Raw genomic sequence first — 15,297 nt, 5'->3', positions numbered from 1 at the left:
TCCTGGTATGAATGTCAATACAAGGCCCTTGAAAAATCGAATATCGTCTTTTTTCGACCGAATACATGAAATACAATAGAATATACTCCTACGCTTTATTTATAAACGAGTGCTGCGAGGAAGAAAAATTCACGAAGAAAACGTCGTCACCTACGACTTAGTAAACAAAACTAGACTCGCCAAACAAGCACCACTGTTCACTACTTACATCCAGGTTGTACGACTTCCGGATATCGCGGAACGAGTTCCAGGACCGTTCCTCTGTGGGGCCATCGATGTTGAGCCTCTCACAAATCGCTCGATGCTCGGCACGGAGCGCTTCACCGTCGCTCTGGTTCGTCATGTTCACGCTTCACTGTTTGAGAACGATTCAAGTTCAGCCAAGCGAAAAGCTCGAATCACCAACCAGATTCTTTGCCCCCGAGAAATCGGATTTTCCCCGGACCAATCTGGAATGCGGTACAATGGCAAGCACACCTGCACACTACACAGTAGTTTCACCAATCGAAAACTATCCACGAAAATGGTCGAAATTAACGCCGACAGGCTGAAACACCAAAACTTCTCCGCACTCTTGAACTAGACTTCGTTCTGCCTCGAACGGCAAATGAAATCTGTGCGTGTGATATCAATCCAGTTATTTTGACAGCTTTCCGAGCCAACAATGAAAGGCGCGAGGCGGGCAACGGCACTCGTATAGATGGATAGCTTTGAAAAATTTCATGAAAATTCCTGTTATATCCTCGAAAAAATGTTCCCTGAATAAGTTGGAATCAATCAGAGTAACAGAAAACACGTTTCCGCTTTTTTTCATCTGGAAGCCGTGAACATCCATCAGCTCAGACTATAGCAAATTACCGTATCCAATTTTCAACAAAAAACTACGAATTTACCCACCGAGCAAGAAAATAAAAACAACCAACCATCCGATGGGTGCGGGGAAGCGGGACGAACCAAAACGTCATCTCTGACTGGGCGCGGCAGAAAACGCGCGAAAATTACCACAATCTGGCGGGAAAATCACAGCGTCCTCAAATTTTCTGCATATTTCACCTATTTGCAACATCGCTAGCGCTATTAATCGTACAACGTACCTTTTTCGGGGGACAAAATCAGTGTAAATTGGGGTCTAGAGCAGGAATCATCTTATCGGGAGCTGGAAATTAGACGAGTTTAAAGACGAAGTATTGTGTAAGGGTAATCATTTCATCAGGTTCAAGCGGGTTGGGTGGCGGTGGGGTCGACGCGCCAGCTCATGTGCTCTGTCAAGTGTCGTCGCAGGGCTGGATGAGAGGTGGAAAATTCACGCGCTAAAGCCCGCCAACTGTTCGAAAAACGAGGGGATTTTTGTCGGTGTGCAACAGCGCAGTGATTGTAGCGTCGAGTGCTCAAGGGTTCGATTCGTTTTTCTCATTTTGATACTCAACGAACATGTTGAGTCTGCTGGGTCTATTATGGGTTTCGAGCATGTTTTCAAGGGAAAAAAATGAACATAAATTAATGGCAATGTTCTACAATATTTGACAGAGTTGGAAAGAATCATGGAAGATTTGTACGAACATGACACCCTTTCTCTATCAATAATTAGAACCTTCAAATATTTTTTCTTTAATTTTTTTTATAAATTTATAATTTTCCAACTTTCCGAATGATCCCCATAGTTGTTTTTGGCATATAAACCTGATGCAGACTAAGACGCATCAAACCCGGTAATGACTTCCAAATTCGTTGCTCCGTGCTCGAATTAATTAGTGATGAACGGACACCAAATTATTTTGATTTATCAAGAAATCAGTGCTGGGTTAAAAATGTCTTTTCTGTCATATCGAAGAATTGTTTTTAGAGGGCACATTTTTGGTTGAATGAGTACGTTGATAAAATTTACAAAAAAGGTTGTGTCCGAGACACGACCACATAGTTGACTTAGTATAACGTTTGGCTATCTGTTGCATACTGATTTTGGTCATGTTTGAAAAACTACATTGATGAACTTTTTGATAATAATTTGGTGGCCCTGGAAATTGCAGTTTTGCTCGATTGTGACGAATTGTTTGTTCACTCCATCAGTGTTACAATCGCGCGATGATGGCAGAAGGCTGGTAATTAGAACGATGCATATTACGATAATAGATGCTGGAGTAGAATAATATACCCAAGTAACCATAAGCATTAACGTATAGCTCTATTATAGCACTAATTCAGCATCTCTAATACCAAATGGCAGCATATCAGCTTTTTTATGCTTATATGCCTTATATCAACATTATTAATGCATATAAACATTGATGAAAATAAGCATTAATGAAAGTTCTGTATGCGCATTTAGTGCTACCATATAATGTTTACAAACATTAGGATAAAACATATGAAAGTAGGCCTTAATGGAAGCCCTATATGCGCATTTAATGCTACCATTTTTTCCAGATCCACACATACATGATTTTTTCGAGTAGGTCTCTGAGCGCGGTTATTGAAATAGGACTATTTTCCATTCATTTATATGTATCAACAGTAGTTCAGATAGCAAAGACACAACAGAGAAACATACATGTTGCAGAAGTACCTCGGTTCGAATCTCGCGAGGTAATTTTCACATAACAATTATTTCTCATTCCAAACAGTGCGCCGTAAATCTAAATAAATGATATATCAATATCATCCATAAAATGGCTGAAATAAATCTGTGTGGGCCCACTAAATACATGATCTTTTTTTTTCTGTCGAGTCCCGATCGATTCCATGACTTTTTCCCAGAAAAAAAACGCTGCTTAGTAAAGTCTGCCATCACAAGTGACGTTTTCAATTAGCCCTAAGTAAGCTTTAGTAATGCTTATTTAAGGCTGTAACTGAAGCATTTAAAAAGCCCTATATTTCGCCTTTTTAGCATTATATCCACCCAGTCTTCAGAAAACAAACACAGCGCTGCGCTTGAGTTAAATTTTCATCAGCGCGCGCTCATAGAACACTCGTATTCTATCTTGGTGCGAAGCGCACAAAATTCAGCGCAAAATGTACCCGACGCAGAACTCAGATACTAAACATTCCTTCACCTTTGTGTGATGCGCGTCTCATTCTATATACACACACACACATACACATCAAATTCTAGCACCCGCTATGTCTTCGTTCGTTCTAAGCAAAGCATAAAAACAACAGCGCGCCCCATTTGAACCGTATACGCTTGTGTGAAGAAAAATATCTCAACAGAGAGAGCAATCCAGATTCAAGCGCGCAGCACGACACAAATTTCAGTGTAATACTCAGAGTAAAACTCAGCTTAAAACTGGGCTTGCGCCTAAGGCGCTGACAACTAAACATTTCATCTGTGTTTCGGAGCGTGCTCATTCGCCAGAGCACATGTGTGCGCAAGGAGAGGGAGCTCAACTGGATACAAAAATCTTGTTGCGCATCAGCACCGAGTTGCATTCTGAAGACTGTATCCACCCTATATTGGTTTATAGAGTGTAATAAGCATTTATTCGGTATTCTATATGTGGATACAGTGCTGATTTAAGACCATTTTTAAGTGCCGACTGGTTACCTGGGTATGTTGCCTCAAACGAGATGGCTTCTGCGTTCTGTATGGATGGAGTTAAAAAAGTATATACGAAGGATGAATTTCAAGCAGGAGAACAAATGCTGTTAGATACAGCCAGTCTCATTCTTTCTCGGTAAGATTTACTCTTTCGACATTAGCTTTAGAATGTTGTTTTAGCTCCGATGCACGCTTAAGGGACCAGCGATTATAGTGCATGGCCATATATTGCATATTACATATTTGCTGGTGTAAAATACTCAACTATCACTTTTTTTGACGTGGGACTACGTCTAACCGGAATATATGGAGGGTAAAATGAAAACCTAAACACAGAACATGCAGGAAAAAATGAAAGATTTCGAATGCTAATAGCTCGAACATTTCGTACTGGATAGGAGAGATGTTTGCATCACTTGATAGGGAATATTTCTACGCATCTATCGCAACTAACAAAATATTGTTTTTCATTAGATAAACAATTGAATAACTGTAAAATATTAGGCGTTATCTAAACGCCCTAACTGCATCGTTTTGATTGGCCCGATTTACGGTTTCCCTAACACAGCCATCAAAACCAAGCAGCCTTGGGGAAATCGGCATTGCAAATACATGAAAGTAGGGGGACTTTTGTTCTCATCGAAAAATGTTCCCTAACACAGACTTTAAAACCAAGCAGCGAAATCGGCATTGCAAACACACGAAAGAGCCTAGAGGCGAGTGAACTGAAAAGTTTAAACCCTCTTAAAGCCAAAAAGAAGAAGAAGAACACACGAAAGTAGGGGGAGCTTTTGTTCCCACCGAAATGTGTTCCCTAATAGAGATTTCTAAACCAAGGTGCCTGGAGAAATCGGTATTTCAAATTCATGCAAGTTGGGGGTATTTTTGTTCCGACTGGAATGTGTTTCTCTAACACAGACTTCAAATCCATGACGCGTGGGGAAATCGGCATTGCGAATTCATACAAATCGGGGGTATTTTTGTTCCGATTGAAATGTGTTTCCCTAACACAGACTTCAAAACCGAGGTTTCTGGGGAAATCGGCTCTGCAAATAAATGAAAAACTGCGAGTACTTTTGTCCTCGCTTGCCTTTGTGCAGTGTGGAATATGTCTGTCCTAACATGATCTTCTAAACTTAGGAACCTGGGAAAATCGTGCAGACACTAGAAGCGAATGAACTTCCCAGTTTCAAGCAAATTCGAGATTCGAGAAGTATGTACACTTTTGGGATGTAAACTTCAGAGGGAAATGTAAAATAAAATAATCGTTTGATAATTTTTTTTTGTCTTTATTGGAAAGATTTTCAGCCTTAGGCTGGTTCATCAAACGTTTGATAATTCTTCCGTACATATATTTTGTTCTAGTCATCATACCAAACGTAAAAGGTCCGTCATTAAATTTAATTGTAACGAAGAACAATCAATCACAATAAATGAATTGACTTTACACGGCATTTGTTCATTTTTTTCACTCACAGAGCAAATATATTGAACTCAATTGAATTTGGAAACTGTTTCATTCAATCAAGAATTTAATCAATACAAACGAATGATTGCTAAGCTAAGGTAGTTCCACGTCAACCTTGCGGTTATATCATAGATATAACCCACTCATTTTTTCGTAAAATGCTATGCTCAACTATCACTTTTTTTTCGCAATTCATATGAAACACGTTCGTTGAAACACGCTAAATGTACCACATTCGCACATCACCATGAGGGAAAAACTTTTCGTTGTTCGGGAAAAACGTAGCGTCATTCCCGCTGGAAAAGCGCACGTTTTTGTCGATGGACAGCACAATGGATTGATAGCTCTTCCTCTCCTTACTAAATTATGGGAGAAAGTGCAGAAAATTACTATAAACTCCTTTGGAGCGCTAAGGTACGAACTAGTGTTGCAAATTGTTTTGCCGGTGGACGAATATCACAGAGATTCTGTCGCGTATGCGCTCGATGCAGGCATTGATAACGTTATTTCGGAGCGGTCAAATCGGGCACGAACATGTCCACATTCACTAAAAGCATATAATTCTTCCACAGCTTGTTTGGATTGTTAACCTTTTCCCGTACAGCATCGAGTCGCACTCGTGGTGTACTTGCATAACATAGCCCAATATGTTGCTAATGCATCCCGAAAAATGTACTGTTTATAGTTATCGTTGAGATATCAGCCGATATGCTCTAGAAAGTAATTTGAAAATGGACTTCAAAAGTATGGATCATCTAAAACATTTACTTTTACTTGAAGTAATCTTTAAAAAGCAAATGGAAAAAAACAGGAAGTGGGTTATATCTATGGTATAACCGCAAGGATGACGTAGGACTATCGTTGATCTAGAGATCATTTGTTTGAAGTTGAATCTGAATTCATTCTGAATGAATGAATATTTGGAGAACTTCGAAAACGAGAGCGTTACGTTGGAGGCACAAGGTTTTATGCATCCAATATTGGATACAGAGATATCCTACTGATGGGGAAGAATAATCTTCAGAAGCTATCCTGTTAATTGCGATTGATTGAAAAATCACAAAACCAAATGTATTTGGTCACAGTGTTACATGGATAGAAAACATTAAAATAAACTCTTTCATATGAATGTATTTTTAAATTCCCAGAGGAACTGATAGATTATTTTCAGTAACGATTAGATATTTCCACATTTTCCTCGATACTGGAAGCCCACCAGTGGTTTATGCTAACTCGATAACCATCTGTTAATAGCACTTGATTGAAACATATTTGGTCACAGTGTTACATGGATAGAAAACATTCAAATAAACTCTTTCACATGAATGTATTTTTAAATTCCTAGAGGAACTGGCAGATTATTTTCCGGATCTTTATCGATGCTGAATGGCATCCAAACGGAAAGAATTCCGTGCGTGTATGTGTGTGTGTAGCGGCAGCTTCGATGGTCACCTTCTCTTCTCCTGAAGGATCGGCTTCTCTGTGCTCCTCACAGTTTCAAACAAACTGCTTGCGTTTCAGGGCAGATCTCGATCCTTCGCCGTCCAGCACCCTCAGCAACGATGTTGTCTTGTCGATGTCCTCACGAAAAATGAATGCGTCTCACCACCAGAATATCGCTTAAGTATGCTTTTTGTGCGTGATTGAATCGAAAGAAGGTGTGGTTTACGATGGCAATTTGGAAGGCAAACCAGAGGGGAATGAACTCTCTGAGCTCGGAACTTTCGGCGACTGAGCAATAATCGATTGCGGGCGCATACAATATTGGATACGGAAATATCCTACTGATGGAGAAGAATAATCTTCAGAAGCTATCCTGTTAATTGCGATTGATTGAAAAATCACAAAACCAAATGTATTTGGTCACAGTGTTACATGGATAGAAAACATTAAAATAAACTCTTTCACATGAATGTATTTTTAAATTCCCAGAGGAACTGGCAGATTATTTTCAGTAACGATTAGATATTTCCACGTTTTCTTCGATACTGGAAGCCCACCAGTGTTTTATGCTAACTCGATAACCATCTGTTAATAGCACTTGATTGAAACATATTTGGTCACAGTGTTACATGGATAGAAAACATCAAAATAAACTCTTTCACATGAATGTATTTTTAAATTCCCAGAGGAACTGATAGATTATTTTCAGTAACGATTAGATATTTCCACATTTTCCTCGATACTGGAAGCCCACCAGTGGTTTATGCTAACTCGATAACCATCTGTTAATAGCACTTGATTGAAACATATTTGGTCACAGTGTTACATGGATAGAAAACATTCAAATAAACTCTTTCACATGAATGTATTTTTAAATTCCTAGAGGAACTGGCAGATTATTTTCCGGATCTTTATCGATGCTGAATGGCATCCAAACGGAAAGAATTCCGTGCGTGTATGTGTGTGTGTAGCGGCTGCTTCGATGGTCACCTTCTCTTCTCCTGAAGGATCGGCTTCTCTGTGCTCCTCACAGTTTCAAACAAACTGCTTGCGTTTCAGGGCAGATCTCGATCCTTCGCCGTCCAGCACCCTCAGCAACGATGTTGTCTTGTCGATGTCCTCACGAAAAATGAATGCGTCTCACCACCAGAATATCGCTTAAGTATGCTTTTTGTGCGTGATTGAATCGAAAGAAGGTGTGGTTTACGATGGCAATTTGGAAGGCAAACCAGAGGGGAATGAACTCTCTGAGCTCGGAACTTTCGGCGACTGAGCAATAATCGATTGCGGGCGCATACAATATTGGATACGGAAATATCCTACTGATGGAGAAGAATAATCTTCAGAAGCTATCCTGTTAATTGCGATTGATTGAAAAATCACAAAACCAAATGTATTTGGTCACAGTGTTACATGGATAGAAAACATTAAAATAAACTCTTTCACATGAATGTATTTTTAAATTCCCAGAGGAACTGGCAGATTATTTTCAGTAACGATTAGATATTTCCACGTTTTCCTCGATACTGGAAGCCCACCAGTGTTTTATGCTAACTCGATAACCATCTGTTAATAGCACTTGATTGAAACATATTTGGTCACAGTGTTACATGGATAGAAAACATCAAAATAAACTCTTTCACATGAATGTATTTTTAAATTCCCAGAGGAACTGCCAGATTATTTTCCGGATCTTTCTCAATGCTGAATGGTATCCAAACGGAAAGAATTCCGCGCGTGTATGTGTGTGTGTAGCGGCTGCTTCGAGATCTTCCCGGGGAACCGTTTGTGGCATCACTCTCCTCCTGATGGATTCCCTTCTGGCCTTAGGTGCACAAACAGGCTCTTGGTGACAACGTTCATCCGCCCTTTCATGATAAATGAAGAGCTTCACCACAACAGCGACAACATGCTCCAATCGCTGTTCAATTAGAACTGAGTAGATTTCCGAGCGGCACTCGCTTATATACCGATTGGTGATTTCAATAGCCTGTTTTGAAAGCAAATTTAAGACTATTGAAACAAGTTTTTGGATCAGGAAGTAACAAGTATAGAACGCGTAGACATTTTATCTTTCGAATGAAGTGTTTATCATACCATTTCGTTCAGTTGTTTAGGAGCTATTAACACTCAAAATCTCGGTCTCAGGCGTAACGCTTTCGTTTTCGAAACTTTGATTTTACACCCCGGTATAGAAATGAAAGACGTAGTCCTACGTCAAAATATGAATGACTTTTTCATATTTTTTACAGTTTTTATGTAATCCAAAAAAAAAACAAAAAATTATGGTAATAATAATAATAATAACACCATTTTCATAAAATAAGAAACTCGAATTTTGCAGACGATGACGAGTTCAAACAAAAGTTAGAAAGTATACCGGTGATAAAAATTATTTGATTACTTACCAAAAGTACTGTTTCACATAAATATCGTTATACGTAACATATGCATATGCAGCTCATGATTGAAGGAGGACATTTCAATTACCAATGTTGCCTTCATTGGTATTATTGAACCGTGTAGTTAAAGTACACTTCGCGTGGCACGAGGTACTTGTGATCATGGGATGGAAACGTGACTCGTGACCATGTGTGTGAAAAAAGATGGGCGTTCCAACAGGGTTACGCTCTATTAGTTGCTTGTTATTCAAAAATGGCTGAAAACAACGTTCCATGTGTCATTATCACCAAACAAGTGACAAGGCTAGTGACCATTCTATCCTGGGTTCCTCGAGTCGAGAAGACGCACCACGCTATATATGGGGTACATACTAGGAGGGCGTTGCTGATTAATGATCAGCTGCATCTCAATAGGAAGTATCTCGTGTCGGGCACACGTACAGAGCATTGGAGAACACATCATCCCAACTACGAGAACACTTGTAACACTAACCTCGAGCCGACCGCGAGAATCGGTTACATATTACTAACATAGATAGTAAGAAAAACTGTCAAAATATTGAACTCCCGGCCCCGTCAGGCTAACGCCATGTGAGCCTTGATAAAAATATATAATATGTTTTGGAAAATAAAAAAAAGTCACTGGAGGGTTGTATCCAAGACACGACCGCATAGTTGACGTAGGATTCCGTTAGGCTATCTGCTGCATGCTGATTTTGGATAAATTGTAAAACTCTTCGATAATGATTTGGGTCCGTTTTGTCTGGTTGTTAGGTACTGTTTGTTCACTCCACCAGTGTCCATATAATAATGATAATGATAAATGAATGATAAATGATAAAATGATGGTGATTAGTCATTAGATAGAGCGTATCACGTACCAAAGCCGCCCTCTGTATTCCTGGACGAGATGGCTCCTGTGTGATGTATGGATGAAATAAAGAAAAAAAAGCTCATCAATCATCATCGAACACAAGTTTTCTCACCAGAAAAAAAGTGTTACTTTAGTATAGAGAAAATATATATGAAATGGAAAAGGTAATTTCATTTATAATTTTTTTCTGAGTGTTTATTCAACCCATTTCCTTTTTGCTTTAAACCCAATGGAACACGATGCTACATTCCTCAAGGCGAATTTCAATTGAGCTAACAGCACCCAATACGATATATAGAGCATATGTGAAATCACTTTTTCGAATACTCCTTCATTTTTCCAATTTTGCTCGTCGCATGAACTTTCCTTGGGAACAAAAAAATCGTTTCATATTTCAAGTCATTTTAACACAATAGCTACCATTCATAATTTTACGCTTACAGTTCTGCTAAAAGTTTCAAAATACATGATCGGTCATTGATATGAAATTTCACGAAGCAACCAACATAAAAGTTCCAAATTTTAATTTTATTTATATTCCATCTAGCATAAGTTCTATTCAGCTCATTGAAACATCATTCTTCAATCTACCCATCGGAAGATTCTTATTGGAACGAAAATAACAAAAAAAACACTCGTTCATCGCTCCCAATTTATCCGCCAGCACGTATACAATCAGCAATGCCCACGATAGTTACAATGAGCACTATCAATTTGTGCGCGTCGTTAGTTAAACTATCGACCACGAGGGTATTTACATGCTGATTTCCCCCAGACACCTTGGATTTGAAATCTCTGTTAGGGAATACATGTCGGTGAGAATAAAAGCTCCCCCTACTTTCATGTATCTGCGATGCCGATTTCCCCCAGGCAGCATGGTTTTGATGTCTCTGTTAGGGACCCGCCGCATGTGTCGTCAATTTCGACCTATCAGAAGTGGGTATTTCCGTTAGGATAGGGGTTGAGATTTTTCAATTGTTCGATAGTTAGTTTCATGACATATATTGTTTTAGTCAATGTAAAAAATTGTTATGGAGTGCCGAAATTGAATGACGCAAAAATCTCATCAATCCATCATAAAATGACTGAGCAATAAGCATTTGAAATTGGACAATTTTCACGGTGCGATCGATTTTCGATTTTCAATTTGTACCCCAATATGTTCCCGAAAGACGTAATCCTACGTCAAAATCATCAAACAATCACCCGTCCGATCTCCGGACTTCAAGGCTAGTACCAATAAGTGCCAGAGCTTCGAGGCCTTGAAGTATGGTTAAGAAGATAGTGGCATACACACGATCTATGGTATTTATGTTCTTTTCACACTTTTGAACTTCTGGAACGACGACATTTGTCAACCGCTTCATATTCATCTAATTGCGTTTCGTGTCCCGTTTTTGGGAAGCGACAATTTTTAAATGTAAATTATGGATGAAAATTCATTTTCCCGTACACAATATGTATTCTTTCTGCAAGTATGAAACCAAATTTTATACGAAGATTGTACCTGAAGATAACTTTATATTATAATGATAAGCTTTTACGGAATATCGAAAATTTGAAGAAAATAGCCTTGCACATAAGAAATATTCATAAAACCAACATGCATAAAATGTTTTCAAACTTTTTCAAGACAAGATAGCCGGCATAAAACCAAAAACAGGACATGAACTAGAAATTTAGGACATGGAATTGTGAATTTCACATCTTTCTCGCGAGTAACCAGATGTTTTTGGATATATTGAGAACACGCTATTTCGTTATCCTAGCTCTGCTGGACGTGTGCCTGAAATAATCGATTGTACGTTTATTCAGATAAAAGATGCCTTGACAATTTAATGGGCTGATTTTAGAATAAATAGGAAATGGAAAATGATCTGAAATGAAATAATGATTTTACAGAAAAATCATAAGTCTTCGAAATATGATCATTGGACACCAACACACCACCAGTAGCGTTTTGTCATTATCTATAGGTACCCTAGAAAATTTCTCAAATAAGTCTGCGATGAAACCTCCTTTAGCCTCGATGACTGCCTGAGTCACTGAAATCGTATTAAAACTCTTATCACGTATTCAATGCATTTCTAACAGCAGTTTTCATAGATTTACAGTAATTGTAAAACTGACCAGAAAAATGAACGTACTTGCACTGGCAGAGATGAAATATTTGAAGTTTTTAGGATCCTTTCATTTCTATAACTTTTTTCTCAGGCCGCAATATGTCTTAAAAGAATTTATACTAACCAATTGGAACAAATACATATTTCACTGAAAATTAAATGTTTTAAAAAAATCAATCCGATTGTTCCATAAATTGAACAGCCATTTCGAGAAGGTCAATGACCCCTGAAGATGCGTGTATTTTTTTTATAAGAATATTTTGAAATTTATATTTTTCCCTTTCAATTATATTTATATGTATGTTCAACATTACACTGATTTTTATTATCCCACCTGTTTTATTTTGGCTCTTCAACTGTAATAGAGCCAGATTTATTCACGTACATTTATATCTTATTTTATAACATATGGCAATTTACACAATGTCACTTTTCTGCCTAAGAGTATTCCTATTATTCGACTGTTCATGGTTGGACCGTACGAAGCGCACCAATTACTGATGTTTCTTGATGCAAGCAGCAGAGCGAGTTTGAACAGAGAGAGGCTAGACCACCGTCACTTGATAATTGTTGCATGGACGAAGTAACTAAAATAACACACAAAGGTGGTAGGTTGAGGGGTCTGAGTTTAGAGCTCACGACCCTCCGCTTATAGCTGACATGCAACAAGTTAGGCTACGAAGATCTTCCATATTACAGTGATTGTCAGGTGTTACGAAAATGTACACACTTGTCTACGTGAACACGTTGCTTCTGATCTGTATATACAACCATTTTATGCCAAGCCGATATAGTGGTTCTCATATTTTCGTGAAAATTGGTAGTTTTGTTCTTCATCGTAAAATATTATACCATAATTTTTTATTTTTTCATTAGAGTGCCCATTTCCATTTTCGGGTGGTCCGAAAAATCAACTTTTTCTGTTTTCTCCAAAAACGACTTCTTTTCAAAAATTCTTAACATTCATAACTTTTGAACTACTTTTGATTTAAATGATAGACAGGGAGCTAGCCTTTTTGAAGAAAATATTACACTTGCAAAAAATGGATTTTGTTTTTATAATTATTGATTGTATTTGTTTTTTTATAGTTTACATGCTCTTGGGACCAAGGCTGCTATTTTATTTTGTATTTTTTCTTGAAGGCTGAGGTTTTTTACATAACTTATGCAAATATCAGAGAGGTGGTTTTTTTTTTAATTATAATTTTTCATAATACTGTTAGTATTGTAATATGAAAAATACTCGACGTCGTTTCCTTAGTTGTGGGCTTCCAGCTTCCGTTCATGATGTAAAAATCACTTCCTCTCGAGAACTTCAAAGATTTTGCGGGAATGGAAGACGAACAACTAATTATTTTGAAGGCACATGGGCCGTATCTCTGGAGGAGAGTTTTTAGCAGGGATGCTGTTCTTCATTGGAATTAGGGAATTTTTGGAATTCACTTCTTTGGGACCCGGAATGCTTATGCCGCAACTGATGACAATCATCTATTTGACCGCCATACTATTTGACCGAAATAAATTGAATTATCGTTATCTGCGACTCGCCGTACAATTATGAAAAAACGGCAAATTCGTCAATGAATAATAAATCCCTACAATATCACAGCCAAATAAAAGCCAATGTGACGATGCAAAAAGAGTTGATCACTTCTGCACAGATGATGAGCTTAAGTAGGTCAGTCAATGCTATCAGATGTTTTGGTTGTGACGCAACATTGAAACATAGTTTTGTGGAACATTGCTAAAAAAAATATATTATTGATTTTTTTTATTTCATACCTTGTAAAAAAAGGCTTCAGTGTACTTCTACTTCTCGAATAAAATGCATACATTGCAACATCCCGAAAGCCAATTCTGAGAAACCATGGGAAAACGCGTCATTTCGAGTAATCGTGTAAAAAGAGAATCGGGTGTATACAGAACATTATCAAAGTCTTTCCCTCTTTCGGATATCAAGCGTGTCCACACCAAGGAAAGTGAAGTGGAAGGTAAAACGTAATGTCAGAATTGCCGTTTGGACGTATCCCGTAAGTTTGAATTTATTTACATAGATGGTATCCAAACAACACTAAACATTGACTACAGTTTCGCCGGCACGGTTGATTGCCGTTTTGAACCAGCACAAAAAACAAAGCTGCAAATTATGCGCCAATAGCGGTACCACGATCAAAACATTCCCTGAATAAATCATATCACATTAGCCGAGCCAGCTGGTAGAAGCATATGCATAATGGTTACTAGGTTACTATTTTCAACGACAACTATTTATTTATTATACTGCTTCGAATACCTTCGACGAAATCAAATGTAACCATACCAACGTAAGTAATAACATAAACAAATCCAAACTTTTCGTCTTGCCATTCCTCATACGTCTTTTCTAAATAGTGTAAATTACGAGCCACCTGTTAACTCCACCATCTTGGTCCACACCTTGTCACGCAACAAAAAATTCAGTATTAAGTGCGTCACGTTGCGTCAATTATTCTTCCAAGCAGTTCTTATGCAAACATTCACATGCACCGGCAACGGGATCTTCGACTTGCCGTTGCTGGTGTATGTGAATGCTTCAATAGGAATTCCATGGAAGAATAATTGACGCAACGTGACGTGACGGAACGTGAACGTGACGTGGATGTTGTATGTGAATCGCACTTTAATGTCGCTAGGATGCGTTTCTCGCTAAATGAAACATTACAAATGTAACATGTAGCATACAAGTTTGCAACGGAGAATTGCATTCATTCATATAGTTAGGTTCCCATTAGCAACCAGGTTGCAAACAATTATCTACAGCTGTCCAGCGTTCTTCTAAGATTTCTCAGTTTGAATAAAATGAAGAAAATCTCTGGTGGCGGTGACAGTGAAAGCTACTTCCATTTGACCGTAGTGGGAGAGTTGGAAGCGGCATGCTTCCCATTAGGGCCCGATGGAAGCAATTTATTCTGCCGTTACGACATTGTGGCGGGACCTGATTGGGAGCTGGTGTCAGGCTTACGATCGGGAATCACCCAGAGCGCTAAAGTCGATCGTGACTATAGGTTGGTTGTTTTCAATATGCCAATTGAGTTCACTATGAAATCGACAAACCCACATGGGTGGCCACAAATAGTGTTTTGTCTGTATGGTAATAACTTCTGGAACGTCGAGACTAACCGGGGATACGCTAGAATCCATTGTCCGCTGAGCGGTTTGAGGCGCACCATCCGGGCGCCATTGTTCGTTCCGAAGTTTACCAACATATGGTCGGCGGCAATGAGTTGGATTACGGGTATAAATCCCGAAATGCGAGAACCGAAAATACTAGCAGATGGATCGAAACACAAAGGCCTGGCGTTGGAGAGCTATGGAGAGCTTGTGATTTCTCTGCAAGCGATGTCACGTGGTTGTGGTAAAATGGGCCTTGATTGGGGCCAATCCTATGATTGAATAAATCAGTCAAACAAACG

At 38.6% G+C, this 15,297-nt stretch overlaps 2 protein-coding genes across 5 annotated transcripts in view; one reads left to right on the top strand and one right to left on the bottom strand.

Annotated features, from left to right (window-relative positions):
• LOC129769441 (retinoblastoma-like protein 1) overlaps window positions 1-1,190 on the bottom strand; it is a 31,400-nt gene extending 30,210 nt beyond the window's left edge. For 3 of the 4 annotated variants that reach the window (XM_055771720.1, XM_055771721.1, XM_055771722.1), the window contains exon 1: window positions 209-629. In XM_055771720.1, coding sequence (XP_055627695.1) covers window positions 209-343 — 135 coding nt within the window. In that variant the 5' untranslated portion in view covers window positions 344-629. Of the gene's footprint in view, window positions 1-208; window positions 630-1,094 lie in introns of those variants that run through there. The other variant, XM_055771723.1, reaches the window with a different exon arrangement.
• Window positions 1,191-14,626: 13,436 nt separating this feature from the next.
• LOC129768601 (B9 domain-containing protein 1) lies at window positions 14,627-15,295 on the top strand. Its single transcript, XM_055770351.1, has one exon. It carries the CDS (start codon window positions 14,684-14,686, stop codon window positions 15,275-15,277), a length of 594 nt encoding a protein of 197 aa, XP_055626326.1. The 5' UTR covers window positions 14,627-14,683; the 3' UTR covers window positions 15,278-15,295.
• Window positions 15,296-15,297: the final 2 nt, after the last annotated feature.

Source organism: Toxorhynchites rutilus, chromosome 2 (assembly GCF_029784135.1).
Source record: "Toxorhynchites rutilus septentrionalis strain SRP chromosome 2, ASM2978413v1, whole genome shotgun sequence".
In the NCBI taxonomy this organism is placed as follows: domain Eukaryota; kingdom Metazoa; phylum Arthropoda; class Insecta; order Diptera; family Culicidae; genus Toxorhynchites; species Toxorhynchites rutilus.
The sequence above is the reverse complement of the archived record's forward strand: the minus strand, read 5'-3'. Positions and strand labels throughout refer to the sequence as shown.

Coding starts and splice junctions, on each gene's coding strand:
- LOC129768601 (XM_055770351.1), top strand. CDS start 14,684: ATGAAGAAAATCTCTGGTGGCGGTGACAGTGAAAGCTACTTCCATTTG.